We start from the raw sequence: 18,998 nt of genomic DNA, 5'->3' as shown, positions 1-18,998 counted from the left end.
CTAGCTGCCACTGGACCAGAAACAAGCAAACTTGAACCAACCAATCCATAGCTTTAAAAGGAGGTGGAAAGAACCACCCGGAAAGCATTGTAGAAGACCGCTTTGTTGTTTCGAGGGGGGAGAATGACCTTAAGTCCTTTGAACTTTACAGTTCCTTCTTACGGGTACTATAATAGAAGCAAACAACTGTACACATTATTTTAAAAAAAATACTGGCATCTCCTAATTATAGGATAGTACTTCTCCACACTCATATCGTTCAACTATGGAACTCCCTCCTACAGGAGGCAGCGAGGGCCACCAACTTAGAGGGCTTTAAAAGAAGATTAGACAAATTCATGGCTACCAGCCACGATGGCTCTGCTTTGCCCCCACAGCTGGAGGCAGCAATTGTTCTGAATACCAGTCACCGGAAACCACAGGAGGGGAGAGGGCTCTGGTGCTCAGACCCTGCTTGTAGGTTTCCCACTGGCATCTGGCTGGCCTGTGAGAGAGCAGGATGCTGGACTGGAGGGGCCACTGGCCTGATCCAGCAGGCTCCTCTCATGTCTTTGTTCTTAGCTTTGCCAGCCCAGCATTCTCCAGTTTTTGGATTACAACTGGCATCAGCCCCAAGCACTCTGCCTGGAGTACCCCTGCTACCCCGTCCACCTCTTCCTCTACCTCTACCCTGGTATCCCTACCATGAGCTAAGGTGGTCTTGGGCTCCTTTTGGAGAAAGGGCAGGACTGAAAATGTAATAAATGGGAATAATGCTTTACATATGGCAGTGTTTGAAGGGAAATCTGATCCAAGACCGGTTTAAAAATAAAGAAACCTGTAAAGATCAAGGGAAAGATCAGATGTGTGGCATTTGCATTTGCCCATCAACAGTTAGCATTGCACCTGGAGAGAATGCCAATAATAATAATAATAATAATAATAATAATAATAATAATAATAATAATAATAATTTATTTATACCCCGTCCATCTGGCTGGGTTTCCCCAGCCACTCTGGGCAGGTTCCAACAAAAGATTAAAAATACAATTAAATGTCAGACATTATAAACTTCCCTGAACAGGGGTTGCCCTCAGATGTCTTCTAAACATCAGATAGTTAAGTTTATTTCTTTGACATCTGATGGGAGGGCACTCCACAGGGCAGGCGCCACTACTGAGAAGGCCCTCTGCCTGGTTCCCTGTAGCTTTGCTTCTCGCAGTGAGGGAACCGCCAGAAGGTCCTCAGCGCTGGACCTCAGTGCCCGGGCTGAACGATGGGGGTGGAGATGCTCCTTCAGGCATACTGGGCTGAGGCCATTTAGGGCTTTAAAGGTCAACACCAACACTTTGAATTGTGCTCAGAAACGGCCTACACGTCATGTGGCCACAGTCTTCCCCACTATAATTTTACTTAATTATAGTAATTGTTCCTAAAAATTTCTATCAATCTGTACCTTCTTTGGTCCTCCTTTTTGGAGATGCCCAGGTGAAAGTCCCAGAGTGAATGTGGGCTTGAGGGGTCTACTTACAGTATCCTGCTCACGGGTCCACAAAAGCCTGAAGCCCTCTTTGGGAAAAGCACGCTGCATGTGCTCAAAGGAATTGGTTCACATTCTTTTTCTGCATTAACTCAGCTGCAGTATAGAATGCAGGATTTGTCCTCAAAATTAGGTACTGGGAGATGCATCTGAGAGTGACCCAGTGAATCTGTGAAGGAGAGGAGAGTTGGATCAAAATGGTACCTTTACTTACGAGCACCTCTGGTGACCTATCCTTCGGGATACGCACGTGGCAAACCAGGAAGTATTTTCCCGGTTTCGCCCCGCACACATGCGCAGAAGGACTCTACCACGTCATGCACATGCACAGAGCAGGCACCTCCGGATGCAAAAACCTTGGGATCCGACTGGAGCTCCGGAACGGATCCCATCCGCAACCGGAGGTACCACTGTAACTGTTTTGAGTTACATAAACTCTATGGAGAGATTTGGAGGAGGCTTGAAGATGCGTGATCATATGTATTGGTGATCTCAGCCTTCACAACTGAATTTGCTGGAAAAAATCTTGCTTCACCCCCAAGCCCAAGCCAGGTCTGCTGATGAAGAATCTACAACAGCCTCCTCCAACCTGGTGCCCTCCAGAGGTTCTGGACCACAACTACCTTCCATCACAGCCAGCATAGTCAATGGTCGGTGATGATGGGAGTTGTAGAATGAAACAGCTGAAGACCACTTAGTGAGAAAGCCTTTGGGAGGACACCAGGTGGCAGGAGACTGGTCTAGTAGTTTAATGCTAAAGAAACCAACACACGAGAGTACAGGGTGTTTCTGGGCAGAAACGCCCTTACGAAGTCCAACATAGCTTTAGGGTTATTATGAAATCCACACTGCTTTGTGGGACTCTAATAACGCTGGAGGAAGCAGACAGACCTATCCCCACCCTCATCCACAGCAAAGCCTCTACCTGTATTGTGAGCATGGATATGGTCAAATGTTGCCACAATGTATCACCCAGGGGCGTACCCAGGATCAAAACTGGGGGGGGGGGGCAAGAGAGGGGAAGAGAGAGGGAAGGAAGGAGAGAGGGAGGGAGGGAGGGAGGGAGGGATAGAAAAAGGAAGAAAGAAAGAGGGGGGAAGGAAGGATGGATGGAGCTCCTGTCCGCCGCCCCCCAGCTCAGGCTGCTCCTCCCACGTTCCTGTCGCTGGCTGCAGCCGCAGAGGGGGCAAAAACAGCCCAATTTCCATAACCCGCAGCAACTTTTCCCCTTCAGTTTTCGGAGGGAAAAAGTGTGGGTTATGGTTCGTAAAATATGGTAAAAAAATTTTTGCTTCGGGGGGGGGCAGCTGCCCCCCTGCCCCTCGCTGGGTACGCCCATGGTATCACCACAGATCTTTCCAAACAACAATTCCTCCCTTTTATGGTTCATGGATCAACGGTAGAGCACCTGTTTTGTGTGCAGAAGGCCCCTGGTTCAAGCCCCAGCATCTCCAGGTGGGGCTGGGGGAGACCTGGGTGTGAAAACCTGGAAAGCTGCTGCCAGTCTGAGCAGATAGAACTAAGCTAGATAGGCCAATGGTCTAATAAGCTATAAAGGAGCTTTTTGGGGGGTATGGCTTAGTTGAGATTCCTGCATTGCAGGGGGTTGGACTAGATGACCCTCAGGGTCCCTTCCAATTGTATGATTGTATGATCCTACGTTCCTCCCATCCTTCTTTCCTTCCATGCCCACCCTGATGTGGCCCATTGTTAAAACCGTGTTTATGGGAGACAATCTTACTCGGCTACGAGTGATCGCCGAAGAAGAAGAAGAAGAAGAAGAAGAAGAAGAAGAAGAAGAAGAAGAAGAAGAAGAAGAAGAAGTGGTGGCCCAAATGAAAGCAGAGCAAGATGTTTGGCACCAGCTTGGCAGGAGGAGCTGCTGGAAAGAGATGTGCAAGGCACCTTCCAACCACCTTAGGGACTCCACTCTGGATTTGTGTAGGGTTTACTCCTTAGCTGCAGAGTCCTAACCAGGTCTACTCAGAAGCATGCCCTATTGACACTCAGACGGGGGGGGTCATACTGTCATAGGTATCCCCCACAAACCCAACATTGTCCCATTCACTCCAAACTTGTGTAAAAGTTTTGTAGAGTTTTGTAGCAAAAACCCTGCACTCTGTAGGTCCCATGGGAGCCAACTTCTGGGGCCGAAGGGTCTTCAGTCCCCCAATAAAACGTTTGAGGGGGCAGGGGCCCCCAAAGTTGATGGGCATCACCAATCAAATGGTGTGCGTGCAGCGTGTCATGTGGTATGCCCCCCTCCAATATTTTATTCAGGTTGGCACCCGTGATAGATTCCCCCCCCCCAAAAAAACCGAGTAATTGATACTACGACTCCCGGTTTGATGTATCAATTATTCAGTGGGTGGTCCTACAAAACGCGGGGTTCGCCCTACGAAAAGTTTGGAGGGTGTCCCAAATTTCAGGGTTCGTAAGTTTTTGAGAGGGAGTAACGAGGCGGAGGAGTAAGGGACGCTTCTTAACACCTTGGAGAACGAATTCGGCTTGCAGTTGCAGCAAAAAGCCCTTGGATGCGACGATGGACGAATCCTTTCGAAGGCGCGGACACACCTCGGTTCCTTCCTGCGAAAACCTGACTCGTCGCGCCGTTGCTCCTTTTTGGAAGCCCAAGCGCTGGGGGCGTCGGTTCCCGGCCGCACCTTCCGCGCAGCGCCCGGCGGAGGTGGGGCATGTGGGCGCCGGCCAGGCCCGCCTTCGCGGCCGCCTGCGCTATAAATCGCGACGTGAGGCCAGCGCCGCCGTTCGCCCCTTGCAGCCCGCGAGCGCATTCGGCCGTCTGTTGCCCCGTCGCACCGCCGGCGCCATGAGTTACTCCAAGTCCAGCGTCTACTCCAGCTCGTTTCGGCCCGTCGGGGGCTCGGTGAGATTCGGGCCCGTGGCCAGCGCGGCTAGCGTCTACGCCGGTGCCGGGGGCTCGGGCTCCAGGATCTCCGTCTCCCGCTCGTCCAGCCTCGGCTCCGGTTACGTCGGAGGTGGTGGCGGCGGCGGCGGCGGCTATGGAGGCAGCAGCTTCTCCTTTTCCCTCTCCGGTTCCGGCGTGGTCCAGAACGAGAAGGAGACCATGCAAGACCTGAACGACCGCCTGGCCAGCTACCTGGAGAAGGTGCGCAGCCTGGAGGCCGAGAACCGCAGGCTGGAGATCCAGATCCGAGAGCACTTGGAGAAGAAAGGGCCCAGCACCCGCGACTGGAGCCGCTACTTCGAGCTCATCGAGGACCTGAAAAATCAGGTGAGGAGGAGGCGCCTCGGGGCGCCCGGCGCAAGGAGGGGGTGCGCTGAGAGCAGCCTGCCTCCAGGTGAATTCACCGGAGAGACACGGGGGCTCCGAGGGTACATGCAGGCAGTCCACAGTTCTGCTGAGAACCCCTCGCCGCCCTTAATCCCCGCAAAGGCCACAGCCCGTGAGCCAAGTTTACAGCGAGGTTTGCAAAACTAAGATGCAAGCTTAGTAGCTCAGTAGAAAACAACAATGAAGGAGTAGTTAAAAGTAGCCGGAACTGTTCCGGGGGTGGGGGTGGAAGGCACCTTGCACATGCCCGGATGCACTTTCTTCTCCGTACATAACATAACTTTATATGTTCCAGAGCTGAGCTCTAACCTTGAAAATAATAGTTACAGGTAGGTAGCCGTGTGGGTCTGAGTCGAAGCAAAATAAAAAAAATTCCTTCAGTAGCACCTTAAAGACCAACTAAGTTTATATTTTGGTATGAGCTTTCGTGTGCATGCACGAATGTGTGTATCTGAAGAAGTGTGCATGCACACGAAAGCTCATACCAAAATATAAACTTAGTTGGTCTTTGAGGTGCTACTGAAGGAATTTTTTTATTTTGCTTGAAAATAATGTAGGGTTTAAATCCAGTCTCTGTCAGGTTCAGAGAATGTCAAGGAGAGAGTAGTCAGTGCTTCTCCAGAAGTGACATGGTTTGATCCCCATTAGAATTTGCACTTTGCACATGCATATTCCCTGCACGTACAATAATGGATCTGTGCTCCACAGAATATAGAAGCCCCTCTTTGTCTGATGTGGCCAGAGGCCATTAGCTTTCCGTTTCAGCTCCCTCCCACTAGCTTACTGTGTTTTTAGACAGCCACTAAGAGGCCGCCTAGTGTTAACCACAAACCGTGTTGCCAGCTTTTCAAACCATCCCTGAAACTCAGCTTTTAACAGTGGTTTGATATACCAAGAGACAGCAAACCATAGAGAGAAACCATATCCCCTGCTAATTTGTGCATATCAAGCCACTGTTAAAGGCATAGCTACAGAAACTATTTGAAAAGTTGGCAACCCAAACTTCAAAGAAAACCACATTGGCACAGATTGATGTTGGAACTTAGCCAATAGTTTTGCTCTGGGTTCAGCAAGTCTGAAATGATAATCACTAATGAGGATTGCCCTTCTCATCCCCAAGTATGCTCAGTCAATACATGTAGGTCTTTGAATAGGATTTAGGATCCCAAGAACTGTGTGGTACCATGGAAGTGTGAGTTTCAGTGATTTTAATTTTTGAAATAGAACACACCTCTACATTGGGAAAGCACTCCATTCCCAGGGGTATCCTGTTACCGGTCTAGATTTGCTGCTCTTGTAGTCTGTTTAACTGCTTCCTAACAGTTCAACAGGTGAAGTGTTTCCAATAATGTAGCTTCGCGTTTTGAATTTCTGCACAGGAGCCATGTGGAAGCAGGAGGTCAGGAGAAGGTAGCAGACAACCCAGAACACTCAGAAAAGAGGCAGAAAACCACTCCACTTTCTCCCCTCATAAACCTAGCTCTTGTTCCTTCCTAAGAGTTTCATGACCAGGAGTGATTCCTGGTTCAGTAGCTGCATGTGCGCACACAGGTCAATCATGAACCGGACCATGGGCTAATCATTGCCAGGTTAGCAATTGCAGGCAGCTGCAGCCAAGAAGGTTGTGTGTGCGGGATTCACTCTCCCCCCCCCCTAATTCATTCCTGTAAACCCCATTGTCTTTATGTCTGTGGGGCTAGAGTTACCCACTTTCCCCCCCTGCCTAAACTCGCTTCCACCGAGATCCGTTGTGCACTACATAGAAAGCAACTGAAGCTTTTCTTCTATAAGCAAGAACAGAGGGACAGAGAAAGTCTGCAGAAATCCAGGCGGTTGTGCATCTGTAAAGGCTCAAAAAGCCTATTGAGGGATGAAAGAAGCAGGTAACCAATAGTAAGAGTCAGTCTGGCTTACTCAGTAGGGAGGAAAAGGCACCCTAGCCTCCCCCCCACCCCCCAAGTCAAATGACTTATATTTAGTTATAGGTCATAACAAGGAAACACTATGCTGCCAGAGAATATGGCTCAATAAAGAATACCAGAGGAGGGGAACTTGTGACCCTCCAGCTGTTGCCAGAATACAGACCCCATCATCACTTGCCATTGGCCATGCTGGCTGGCTGATTGGGAGTCCAGCAACAGCATCAGGAGGAGACAGTGATGTACAAAATGAACAAGTAATAAATAATATCTCATGTTTTCCTGCCACTGCAAGAAAAGGCATTGAATCATAGAATGGTAGACTTGGAACCATGAGGGTCATCTAGTCCAACCCCCTGCAATGCCCAACCTGGGTCTGGAACCCACAACCCTGAAATTAAGAGTCTCGTGCTTGGCTGACTAAGCTACCAAGGTCGATACACATTTTTCAAAGAGGAAACAGGTTTAGGGTCTAAGGCAGGGCTCTAGTTAAAACTGCCCTGGCGCTAGTTAAAACACAGAGTTGAGGCTCCACTCCAACTGAGGACTTGGATGTGACAGACAAGAAGCCGCCTCAGTCTGTTTCTGTGCCTTTTACAGGGGTGGCCAAATGCAGTAGAGGACAGAGCTCCTGTGCCTTTTAAAACACCAGTTAGAAGAAGGAATGTAAGATTGCCTATGCCCCATATAGTCAAAGCATGTTATTTCCCCCAGAGAATCCTTCACAGTTATGATTCCCAGCCCCCTTAAACTACAGCTCCCAGGATTTTTTTTGGGGGGGGAGCTTTAAATGGATGTATACACAACCTTAGTAGGTGTAGTTTGTCATGCGAGCAATACACAATCTGAAATTCCCATTCTAAACTACAGCTTGGGAGCAGTTTACTTGCCCACCTGCCCCATATGCCTGCCTTGCCTCTTCAATGTGCAAAGCATGCCCTCCTGCAAACACCACACATAGGATATACACTCCAAGTCTGTGGGGAGTGGCACGTTCAGTGTGGTAGCTAGCACCTGTTTGTGCTGTGTTGTCTACCACTTGGGGAGCCTTTGAATAAGCAGTCTACAGATAAGTGGAGTACTGAAATGTACAGATCTTGTTCTGGTCCCTCCAATGAACATGCAAAATCCACATGCAGAGCTTCATCCTAACATGCACACATAGCAGTGGGTGGAAAAGGTTTCTGAACCTTTCAATTGCCATCATGCCCTGTGGCTTCTGGAAAACTGGAACCTTGTGAGGCAGGAAACCAACACCCAGAGGCTATAGCAGTTGGGTTCAAAGGACGATTGTGTGCCGGGAAGAATGACTGAGGGTAGATTAATTATAAAAAAAATATGTTTGTTCTCGTGAGTCATGTATAGTCAATCAGCAAACAAAGTGTGCACACAAAAAGATAACAGTGGAAACGACTTTAGCACCTGGTGAGAACAGGTGAATGGGACAAAAGGGGAAGGAGCTGGGTTAGAGGCCACAGGTGCAGCTGCAGAAGATGAAAGAGGTGTAGGGAAGGTGTCCTGGGAAAGCTCAAGGGGGAGGGATGCATTTCCTGAAGGAATGCCCCTTCCAAGTTTCCTTAAAAAACCAAAACCGAAAACCAGCCAGCCATGGGCAGCATTTGCATTTGTGAGGGCCGCCATGGGACACTTGGAGCCTTACATGTTCTCCGGGCAGCTGCTGACAGGATGGTGGTGAAACCAGAGCACATTTAAGTCCCTCATACCGGTAGTTTACACCTCAAGGTATGGTTGCCTGGAGCACACCCAACGCCCCAGAAAGCTTATCCCCACAACCTCCCCTGTTACCAGTTCTTCTTTAAACAAGTGGGATTTCCTACAGGGAAGAAGCCATTTTCACATGAGAGGCAGGGAGGGGAAGGCCAATAATCACTTAATTTAAAAAATCCATCACAGAACTGCAGAGAAGTATAATCTATCTGAGATGCTAGTTACAGGTGTGATAGGATGCATAATGTTGGCAAGGCAAGGAAATAATTTTGTCCTTGTACTTCTACTTGCGAAGGAAAGAAAGTGGTTGTTTCACCCACTTTCTTAAATTGAGAGGTGTCCCTTTAAGAATCCCTCATCCTCTTGTTGCCTTGGGAACTGGGAAGGTGAATTGCACCTGTGTTGGCTTAAGCAAACAATGGGATCTGTGTAGGCTGGCAGGAAATCAGTAGATTCAGGTTGCATTAGCCTTCACTAGACTAGAAACAAAGAGGAAGTTGGCAGTCCTTGGCATAAGGCTGGGGAAATATTTTTTGAGTGACACCAACTTACTCCAAGATCAGTTGGCTTAAGGATGAGGGTTGCCAACTTTTATTTCAGCCCCTGCTCCTCTTCCTTTGAGCAGCACCCCAGTTTGCAGGTGTTAGCAGGTGATGTTTGCCTTGGTGATGAAACTTGAAAGTTTCTTCGGCTCAAGCTGCTGTTAGAAGAGCAAGGACTTGTTATGCCCTTTTTTCTGGACAGTTGACAGCTCTTCTAAAGGCTGGTATATGTCTTTCACACCCTACATTAATTACTAAGTTTTGTGCTTCCTTCCTGGGGGTGGGGGAACCAGGCCAGATGGGCGGGGTATAAATAATAAATTATTATTATTATTATTATTATTATTATTATTATTATTATTATTATTCCTGTCCTCAGATCTTTGACCAGACGGTGGATAACGCTCGCATTGTCCTGCAGATTGACAATGCCAGGTTGGCTGCTGATGACTTCCGTGTAAAGTGAGTGGATTTTCTTCTTGTTGGGCCTGTTTGGTCCTGGGATCCATCCAGAGCCCATCTCTGTAGAGCATGAGACTCTGGGTTATGGGTTTGAGTCCCACATTGGGCAAAATATTCCTGCATTGCAAGGGGCTGGACTAGATGACCCCCATGTTCCCTTCCAACTCTATGATTCTATGATTTTATCATTTTGGGACCTTAGAGCAGTCTCCCAACATCTTTCCCCAGATGGGGAAGTTGGTCTACAACTTACATCATCCAAATTCAGTAAGGTCAATGGTGAAGGATAAGGTGAATTGTGGTCCAACATCTGGGGACCCAAGGGTGAGAAAGACTGCCTTGGGGTGTAAAGCATCACTATCTCTATATGTGTGTCATTTCATATTTTTATGTTGTAAACTGCCCTGTGATCTTTGGATGAAGGGCAGTATATTAATTTAATTAATAATAATGATATCTGTAGTTAGAGCAAAAGCAGCAGCCTCTAACTCTTCTTTTTCCATGGGACGGTAAACACGTATAAAGCCTACAGATACAAGAAAGGGAGGAACACAAAGGCCAGTGGGTCTCCTCCATCCCTGCCTATGTGATGTTGTGCAGGACTCTGGTTTGCTTCCAGAGCACCTTGCATTCAATCTCAATGAGTCCTAATTCCAGTGGTAATTTCTGCCTCCAGTGGAATGAGGCCATTTGAGTGGCGAGCAGTCTGAGGCAGATGGGGGTCACCTGCTAGGCCCTTTCTATGCATTCCCTCTTAACAGTCCATAGCTGCCAAAAAACAGAGCGGAGGGCATTTAAGAGGGTAAGGCCTAAATACATACAGTCGCTGGATGACACTGGGGTTTTGAAGGCTAGCCACGCATCTGTCCAGGCAAAGGAAGGCATAAACTCATTCACTGAGGATCCCAGAGGTGGCTGAGAAGACTTTGGGCAATCCTGCAAAGTCAGGGTTTAAAGGAAGCAGGCACTGAGGGGGTGGGAGAACTCTGGCTCAGAAGTCTCGAGAACACTCATGTATGCCTAGGACGTTGTTGGACTCCCACCTCCCACCCCACCAGCCCCCAAAAGCATGGCCAATGTTCTCGATGGGAGCTGTAATCCAGCAATATCTGGAAGGCCCCACTCCTGACACACAGAATGGAAGGCAGGGCTTCAAGTATTCCAGAGTGCTTTAAAAAAAAATTGAGCCAAGAAAAGATTAATTCCCCAACCTGCATAGATTATGCACATTCAACAAATTTGCACAATTTCTCTGAATTCTGCAAAGTTTGTTCACTATTTTATTTAGCATTTTGCATGCATGAATTTATTCTGGTTTTGCTAATCCCAGAAGAGGGACAAAGAGCAGTATAAAGCACCAAAGACCCACCCTTAACCAATGGAGATCTTACCCAGAAACCTCTTTGGCCTCTAAACTGTCAGCAGGCATGACATGTTTTCAAGCATATCTTTAGAGTCAATAAGGGCTAGAAACTTCAAAATAAAAACCAAGAAGCCGAATTCTTCATTCACATGCACTTTTTGTGCATTTACCTAGGATCATTCACGGCATGTGCACACCCCTGCGTCTTACACTCTGAATTAATTCCCCCATCGCCAATGTACACATCTCAGTTTGCAAACGGATGATAGTGAAGACCTCATTCCTTCTTCCCTGTCACCCAGGTTTGAGGCTGAGCTGGCCATTCGTCAGTCAGTGGAGAGTGACATTAATGGCCTCCGCAAAGTCATTGATGATACCAATATGAGCCGCCTTCAGCTGGAAGGTGACATTGAGTCCCTCAAAGAAGAACTGATCTTCCTGAAGAAGAACCACCAAGATGTGAGTCTCTACTGTGGTCACTGGGCAGAGACAAGATGGTGGCCGCAGGAGCAATAATTTGATGGGATATACTGACGGGGGCCAGTCATGAATGGAATCAATGGCTTTGCACATTTGGGACACACAGCACCTTCAGAGACTGTGCTCATTTTATGCCTCCTCTTTCCTTGCTAGGAAGTCAATGCGCTACAGTCCCAGATCGCCAACTCAGGATTGACAGTAGAAGTAGATGCTCCCAAGTCACAGGATCTGGGCAAGATAATGACTGAAATCCGGGCACAGTATGACACCTTGGCTCAGAAGAACCTTGAGGATTTGGACAAGTACTGGAGCCAGCAGGTGAGCAGAATAACCTTTGCAGCATGCTCCTGACATGCCCCCATAGCATTTCAGGGTTTTTACAAGGAGAGAGAGGTACTATCCCCAGAACTATAACCCTGACTGTCCTCGTGAAGAAGAATGATATGTCTTCCCACCTTTCCATTAGATCACTGAGAGCACCGTCATGATCACCCAGAATACCAAGGAGCTTGAGACCGGCCGTGCTACTGTCACTGAGTTGCGTCGCAACGTCCAAACACTGGAAATTGAGCTGGAGTCTCTGCGCAACCTGGTATGATCTTCACCTATTCATTCCAAATATTGCAGGGGTAGGGAGCCTCAGTCCAGGGAGGTATGTGGCCCTTTGGACCTCTCTGCCTGGCTCTTGGGAATTTGCCCAGACCAAGCCCCCTCACCTTTCCCTTCCCTAGTGATATTTACCAGGCTGGAATGTGTGATAATAATAGCTGTTCCTTGTCTGGATGGCGGTGGGTGTGGGTGTTTGGCCACACCCCCTTTTTGCCAAACCACCAGATGTGACCACCTTGGAAGGTTTCCCAGAAAGGAATGTGGCCTTTGGGCTGAATGGGGGTCCGGTTCCTGAGCTGGTACATAGTAATGAAGCGCTGGCTTGTTTGTGGTGCCTTGTCCGTGTTTTAAGTTCTATATTGAGAGAGATGCACTTTGCATGGAATTATTTTGTAAAGCAAAGGCGCACCCTGTTCCTGAAATGGAGGCAATATATGGAGTGTATGGGGTGAAAATACCACCTAAGAACAATAGATGTATTGTTGGCTTAGCAAGCAATGACCCTGATCCCCAGTCCTGCCCCCTTTTTTATTCTCTCAACAGAAAGCCAACCTGGAAGGAAACCTTCTTGAAGTGGAGACCCGCTATGGCATGCAGATGGAGCACCTCAATGGGCTACTGCTGCGGACTGAGGCTGAACTGGCACAGGTGCGGAGCGATGTCCAGCGCCAGGCAGAGGAATATCAGGCTCTGCTGAACATCAAAGACAAGCTGGAGGCTGAGATCACTACCTACAGAACCCTGCTGGAGGGCGGAGATGAGTTCAGGTGAGCTTTTCATTCTTGCATCTTCCTGGGGCAAAGACAGAGGGCTGGTCATCTGGGCTCTCCCAAGCTAGACACAGATGTTCTATAGATCACCATAGCTCCGGTGTATGTGGCCCTTTCCCTGCTCTTTCTCTGTAAGCTCTGGAACATCATTTCCCAATCTTGGAGGGGAAACTGCTTCTAGTCACAATGGCTATATGCTACCTGTGGGATCAGAAACACACACCCCTTGATGCCTTCAAGTGCCATGCATGGGGGAACAATGGCAGGAGAGGGCTATTGTACTCGTCTTGCTTTTGGGCTTCCTGTAGGCACCTGGTTGGCCACTGAGGATGAGAGAGGATGCTGGACTTGATAAGCCTTGGGTCTGCTTCAGGAGGGCTCCTAATGTTCTTTTTAAGTGTGTGTCTTGACTGAATTAGAAGGTGTGATGCTCACTAATGCCAAAGAAGATTTACTTTTACAGTACTTAAGAGTAGACCTGTTAAGTGGAAGCCACAGGCCAGTCTTAGCAGCTTGAGATGAACCTTGTGCAGAGTTCTTTTCTTAAGTTCTAGGGCATCCTTTCACGATAGACGAATTCTAGACTCCCAAGTACACTTGCTGAAAATGGATTGTCACTGGTCTTGGCCTTGTGACCTCTAGGCCCATGAGGCTTCAGGTTGGGCCGCTTAAACCTCCTTAAGTTGGCTTAAGATGACTGGATTTCCCCAGGAGGTAACAAGGGACTGGCAGAAGTGTCTCATGTTCATTGCCGGTGTCTTCTGTCTCTCTTCAGCCTGAAAGATGCATTGCTGGAAAGCACCATGCAAACTACTCAGAAGATCCATACCACCAAGATCATTGATGGCAAAGTGGTGTCAGAGACGAGCGAAAGCAAAGTGATGAAGCGTTGATCCCACCTGCTGTGTGGCAAGGATTGCCACCTGGTGCAGCTAACATTGTGCACCTTTTGTTCCAGAGCTGGAGGGTTCCGGGGAGGGACTGGGGTGGGTCTTAATGGAATTCAATAAAGAGACATTGTTAAAAGAAGTGGTGTGGTTTGTGTGCCTATTCACCTATTTTGCAGAGCCCCCTCCCTCCCTCGGTCCTGACCGTGGGAATCCTCCTACAAGTGGTTTCTGTATTCAGTGGATTTGCACATTGTGGTTCGTGTGCCTTGGAACAAGACACCCCTGTGCCTTGCAGTGGATACTGAGGCATGTTCTAAGACAGGCATCCCCAAACTGCGGCCCTCCAGATGTTTTGGCCTACAACTCCCATGATCCCTAGCTAACAGGACCAGTGGTCAGGGATGATGGGAATTGTAGTCCAAAACATCTGGAGGGCTGAAGTTTGGGGGTGCCTGTTCTAAGATGCTCACTCTGTTGCCTGTTGGGCTTTTTGCCACTTGTGAGACAGAAAATGCATCTTAACACAAATGGATACAAGAGTAAGGGGAAATGTGGTTTAAATGTTTAAAGAATGACCATGACAATGCATGGATGCACGCCATAAGTTTCTGCAGCCCATAAAAGCTTATGCTGTAATAAGCAATCTATGGTAGCTGCATTAGGTGACCCTTGGTTGCCAGCACGCCCAGGAAGGCAGCGTCAGGCCCTCTGATGAATGGAATATCAGTTTACTTACTGGGAGCAAAACACTCCTTTACAAATATTTGTTTGCAGGGAGAGGGCCATTTCCAGGAAAGGGATCCAGCGATAAAAGATTGTGCAACTTGCCTGCCAAGCCCCTACCATGAATTACCTTTGAGGCTGGCTATGCATGTTGCCCCACCCAAGGAAGCTGAAGAATTACCCACCCCTGTTCATTACTAGGGGATTGGCAATATCAAGAGAGATGGGGCCCCAAGTCCTGGGTCTTTTGTGCTGAACCTTGGCTCTCCTGTCGTTCATCCCTTAAAAAACACCACCACTATATAGTACTGCAAAGTGAAGTGTTGTTGTGACCCCAGGCAACCACCATTTTGATTTACTCACAAACCTATGTTTTATGCAACTGTTTCATTTCACAGGCCTGTGTCCAAAGTGTTTTAAGTACTGTTAGGAATTTGTGGGGTGGGGGGAAGTCCTGGGTGCCAGAGACAGCTTAGAATGCAGGCTGAATCAGCTCCCTGTCCAGGAACTGCTTGGGGAGAGGAACCACCATGTAGTACAAAGGAAGGTAATGGCCCATGGGCACAAACAGTAACTCCCCCCATGATGGGATAATGAGCAGAGACAAAAGCCAGGTTTAGGCTTTCCGTGTTCCATAAAGGAAGCTGGGGGGGGGGAGGTTGCCCAGGTTACAGGGGGTGTGATGTCACACAGGAAAAAGGGGGTCTTTAAAAGACCGTCTTTTAAAACTGAAGTTGGGAGGAAAGTGAGGGAGAACTCCATGCAGAGCTGCCTGGGAGAGCATGGCTGGCTTCTGCTCTGGACCCAAGCTTGCTGAAGTTCAGGGAGAAGCAACAAGAGGCACTCTTGGGGTGTGATGTTCTGCACTTCCACCATCAAAAATCAGATGTAAATCAACCATATTTCTTAAAGACACTGCAGACTCTGCCATGCCTCATCCCAAAGGAATACAACCCCAGCTGGTAGCACCCTTATTTCTTTATGTATTATGACATTATATCCCACCTTTCCTCCAAGGAGCTCATGGTGGCATGCGTGGATTCTCCCTCCCCCCCCCATTTTATCCTCACAACAACCCTGTGAGGTAGGTTAGGGCTGAGAGATGGTGACTGGCCCAAGGTCAGCCAGTGAGCTTCATGGCTTAGTGGAGTTTTGAACCCTGGTCTCCCAGATAATCCTTCAACACTCAAACCACTTACCAACACTGGCTCCTGGGTGTGTCATCTTCAGTCTTGGAAGAAATGGTACTGTACTTCACAAGTTCTCAGGTACTGGATTCTTACAGAAATCTAGATCTATAGGCAATCAATGCCCCAAGGTTTAGGGCTGAATATTTGCATGGAATGGACAATATTGCTGTTAGTCAGCCCCTCTAACATTACCCTTGAATTACTCAGCATCAAGGGCAACAGCTTTTCCTGCATGAGTTGACTATATGGAATGTTTTTGAAACAAGGTGGACTTTGAATTATTTTATTGTCAGGAATGGAGGGACTTTCTAGAGAAATGTGCATGTTGGCAGAGTGTCCAATTACTGCGAAATGTGCAAGGCTCAGGCAGACTCTTGCCAAATAGGGAATTGGGTGCCCCAAGCTTCCAAGGTAGAGGGAGGAGCTTGAAGCCAGTTGGACAGAACAGAGATCACCCTACAGCTGTGTGTGTGTGACAACAAAAGAAAATCACCTGGGAGATGGCCTTGAGTAGAGAAGATTAGTAACTCAGATTACCATGGAAAATGCATATATAAGCAAAAGCCCCTTGTTGCTGCCTTATCTTTAAATACAGGCCTGGGGCTGTTTGCAACCCAGACATAGATAAGAGGAAGTCTGTGTGGAGAAATGGATTAACTCCCACCCCTAGGATGTCTTCGGGTAACTTCTTAGTTCATCTCACTACGTACAAAAAAACAGTCCAACCCAGAGATCTGAACCCGCAGCAGTGGAGCACATTGTGCAACTGTGCTTGCTTGGAGACCTAAGAGATGGTTGTGGCTCCACAAGTCACCTATTTTGTGACATGTTCTCCCTCTGTCCTCCAAGAGGTGACTGATGCTTACAGCATCTCACTGGTGCTGCATGTCCAGTTCTGATTCAGTGACCAAAAGCTCAAAACAACCTCATATAGTTTTGGCAAGTTAGGGAAACAAAGTGAACTTAATTCAGGAAAGCTTATGCCAGGGCTGGGGAGCCTGTGGCCCTCCAGATACTGTTGGACTCTCATCAGCCCAACCAGCATGGCCAGTGGTTAGGGATGGTGGGAGTTGGACTCTGGCAACTGCTAGGGGGCCACAGCTTCCCCACAACTGCCTTTCACCATAATAAATGTGTTTGTCTTTGTGGTTCCATAGCACTCTAATCGTTTTGTCTTGTTCTGCAACAGACATGGGGCTCACCCACACTTCCACTTGCCCCATGGGTCTGAATGGTTTTGCCTTTGCCCCACTGCTTTCTCCTGGAAAACCCACTTTTTAGCACTAAATTGGAGCAAACATCAATCCAGAGAAAATGCAATTGACGTTTGCTCTGATTCACGGGTAAAGGTCGGGTTTTCTGGGGGAAAGCAACAGGACAAATGGAAGTTGCCTACCCCACACTGAAAAATAATATTTGTTTGACTTAATGGCTTCTCCATGCTACAAAAGACACAAAGATCATGGCATCCGAGTTGGGGGGGATTTATTGCCCTGGGAGCCCCCTAAATAATTTAACCTGGGCCTCTTGAGGCCTTCCTTCTGAGTTCTGCATTTGGGGAGGATAATTTTTGTAGAAAGGGCTGCTACCAGACATACACATGCCAAGGGTCAAATGATTACTTTAACAAAGCAATCTTTGTGGAGATACAACTAATATCCCTTAGATAAAGTTTCACCACTCTTCACTGGCTCCAGGAACCTTTAGCAGTGCACATTCTGGCCACTATTTGGAGATTAGAATGACCCTGGAGGATAATGACACAACCCTTTAGCAACCAACTCATGCTTGGGGCCCATCCAGACTCTGGCTTTGTGCAGCTTCAGGGCCAGCCCAAAGGCTCTTGGGAGCTAAGTAGTAAACCCCGGAAGCTTCAACAACTCACACCCACATGCTTCTTTTTCTCTGAAGATCTGTGTCAATATTTAAAAGGACGGGGTCTACCATTATCACATATAACAGGGATGGGGAACCTGTGGCACTTCAGTTGTTGTTGGACTACAACTACCATCATCCAGTGCAAGATTTAGGGTGGTGCAGGCGGTTACCCCACACAGGACACTGAACCAAGGAGGAGCAAAATTGAGAAGATCCATAACTGAGAAGATCCATTTGGAAATGCCAAATTTTGGCCTCGCACAGGGTGCCATGGTACAAAGGATTACCCAAGCTCACTCCTGCATCATCCCTGGTCACTTGTCATGCTGGCTGCAGCTGATGGGAATGGAATTCAACAACATGTGGTGCCTTTCTTATGAGTTATCTGACACGTACATGAATGGCTGCAATACAGATTTAACAAGGTGGAAAATTAAGGCCCATGGAGGAAGATAGATTTGCAATTCTCCTTCAATGGACATGCATTTTTTTTCTGTCGCCTGTTGTGTTCTGTTTAAAGAACAACATTGTTTGGTTCTGCGTTGCCACAGGGTCTTGTATTCCTTACATTTGGCACACTGGGGAAAGTACAGTTGGTACCTCCCTGAGCAGTAGCTTTTAGAGGGGTCGCTGCACTATTGGGTCAGGTTGGTAAGCCCAGTCAGCCCGACCCGATAGCCCAGTGACACCCTCCTGAAATTAATCTCTGCCACACCACCTGGAGAGGAGCATCCAACTCTCAATTCTATGACTCTTGCTGACCTTCACAGCAGCATAAGCCTCACTTTTGGACAGAGTTGATGCTAATCAGCTGAGCCAGGTTGCTGACACAAATATGGCAGTTGCGATTAATACAATTTCCAAGAGATGCCTGTGTGCCCTTGGGCTGGGCGAGAGGGAAGGGGAGAGCACTGCCGCCACCCGCACCCCCGTTGGCCTTTCCCTTGGGCTCGGGACAACAAGGTTGCTGCAGAGGCAGCTTTCTTGGCAACAGCCCTGGGGTGGGAGAGGAGAAGAAGTGGTGGCAGTATCGCTCTACCAATCAGCCCAATGGGATTGAACAGAAGGGCATTTCCCTGCCCTGCTGCGTCCTCCTTGCGTCGCCTTCTGTGCCTGCCCGTCTGAGACACCTCAGAGACACACTCCACTGCTATGCCAGCACTGAGAGTGCTGGAGAGAGCGTGCTTGTTTGTTTTTTAAGGGAAACCTGGGGCAGGTGTCATCTGTAGGCTCTGCTATAGTGCTGGTGCCCTAACAGCACTAGAGCACCACATGAGCAGCTTGCAAATGAACACTGGTATGCAGGGCCGTCTTAAGCATATCTGGTGCCCTGTCACCGTGGTGCGAAGATCTCTCTGGCGCCCACTCCGTTTCCCAGCACGGCTGTATGGCGGGTGTAGCGCGGCTGCCGCAGGCCAGGAGCGCAGCGCCCCCCTTGCCGTAGGGCCGGCCCTGCTGGTATGCCTCTGTATATGGAGGGCATTTATATGGTTATAGATCTGGGTGCCAGAGGAACCCATAATTCTTGGATTTAGTAAGTTTGAATTAATGACTGGGCCAAACATGGAAACCCCTGCATTTAGTTTATGCTGACAAGCCAGGCCAGCTTGTC

At 48.4% G+C, this 18,998-nt stretch overlaps 1 protein-coding gene across 1 annotated transcript; it reads left to right on the top strand.

Moving 5' to 3' along the window:
• The first annotated feature begins 4,264 nt into the window (after positions 1-4,264).
• Positions 4,265-13,740, top strand: KRT18 (keratin 18). Its single transcript, XM_035101872.2, has 7 exons — positions 4,265-4,772; positions 9,401-9,483; positions 11,149-11,305; positions 11,480-11,644; positions 11,793-11,918; positions 12,479-12,702; positions 13,481-13,740. The coding sequence occupies exons 1-7, from the start codon at positions 4,347-4,349 to the stop codon at positions 13,596-13,598; spliced, it is 1,299 nt and encodes a 432-aa protein (XP_034957763.1). The 5' UTR covers positions 4,265-4,346; the 3' UTR covers positions 13,599-13,740.
• The last annotated feature ends 5,258 nt before the right edge of the window (positions 13,741-18,998 follow it).

The sequence above is a fragment of the Zootoca vivipara genome, chromosome 2 (genome assembly GCF_963506605.1).
Source record: "Zootoca vivipara chromosome 2, rZooViv1.1, whole genome shotgun sequence".
Lineage (NCBI taxonomy): Eukaryota > Metazoa > Chordata > Lepidosauria > Squamata > Lacertidae > Zootoca > Zootoca vivipara.
The sequence above is the reverse complement of the archived record's forward strand: the minus strand, read 5'-3'. Positions and strand labels throughout refer to the sequence as shown.

Bases quoted from the DNA above. Each gene is read 5' to 3' on its own strand.
- KRT18 (XM_035101872.2), top strand. From the start codon at position 4,347: ATGAGTTACTCCAAGTCCAGCGTCTACTCCAGCTCGTTTCGGCCCGTC. The intron at 4,773-9,400 runs GTGAGGAGGAGG...TCCTGTCCTCAG, and splicing joins TCGAGGACCTGAAAAATCAG to ATCTTTGACCAGACGGTGGA. The intron at 11,306-11,479 runs GTGAGTCTCTAC...TTTCCTTGCTAG, and splicing joins TGAAGAAGAACCACCAAGAT to GAAGTCAATGCGCTACAGTC.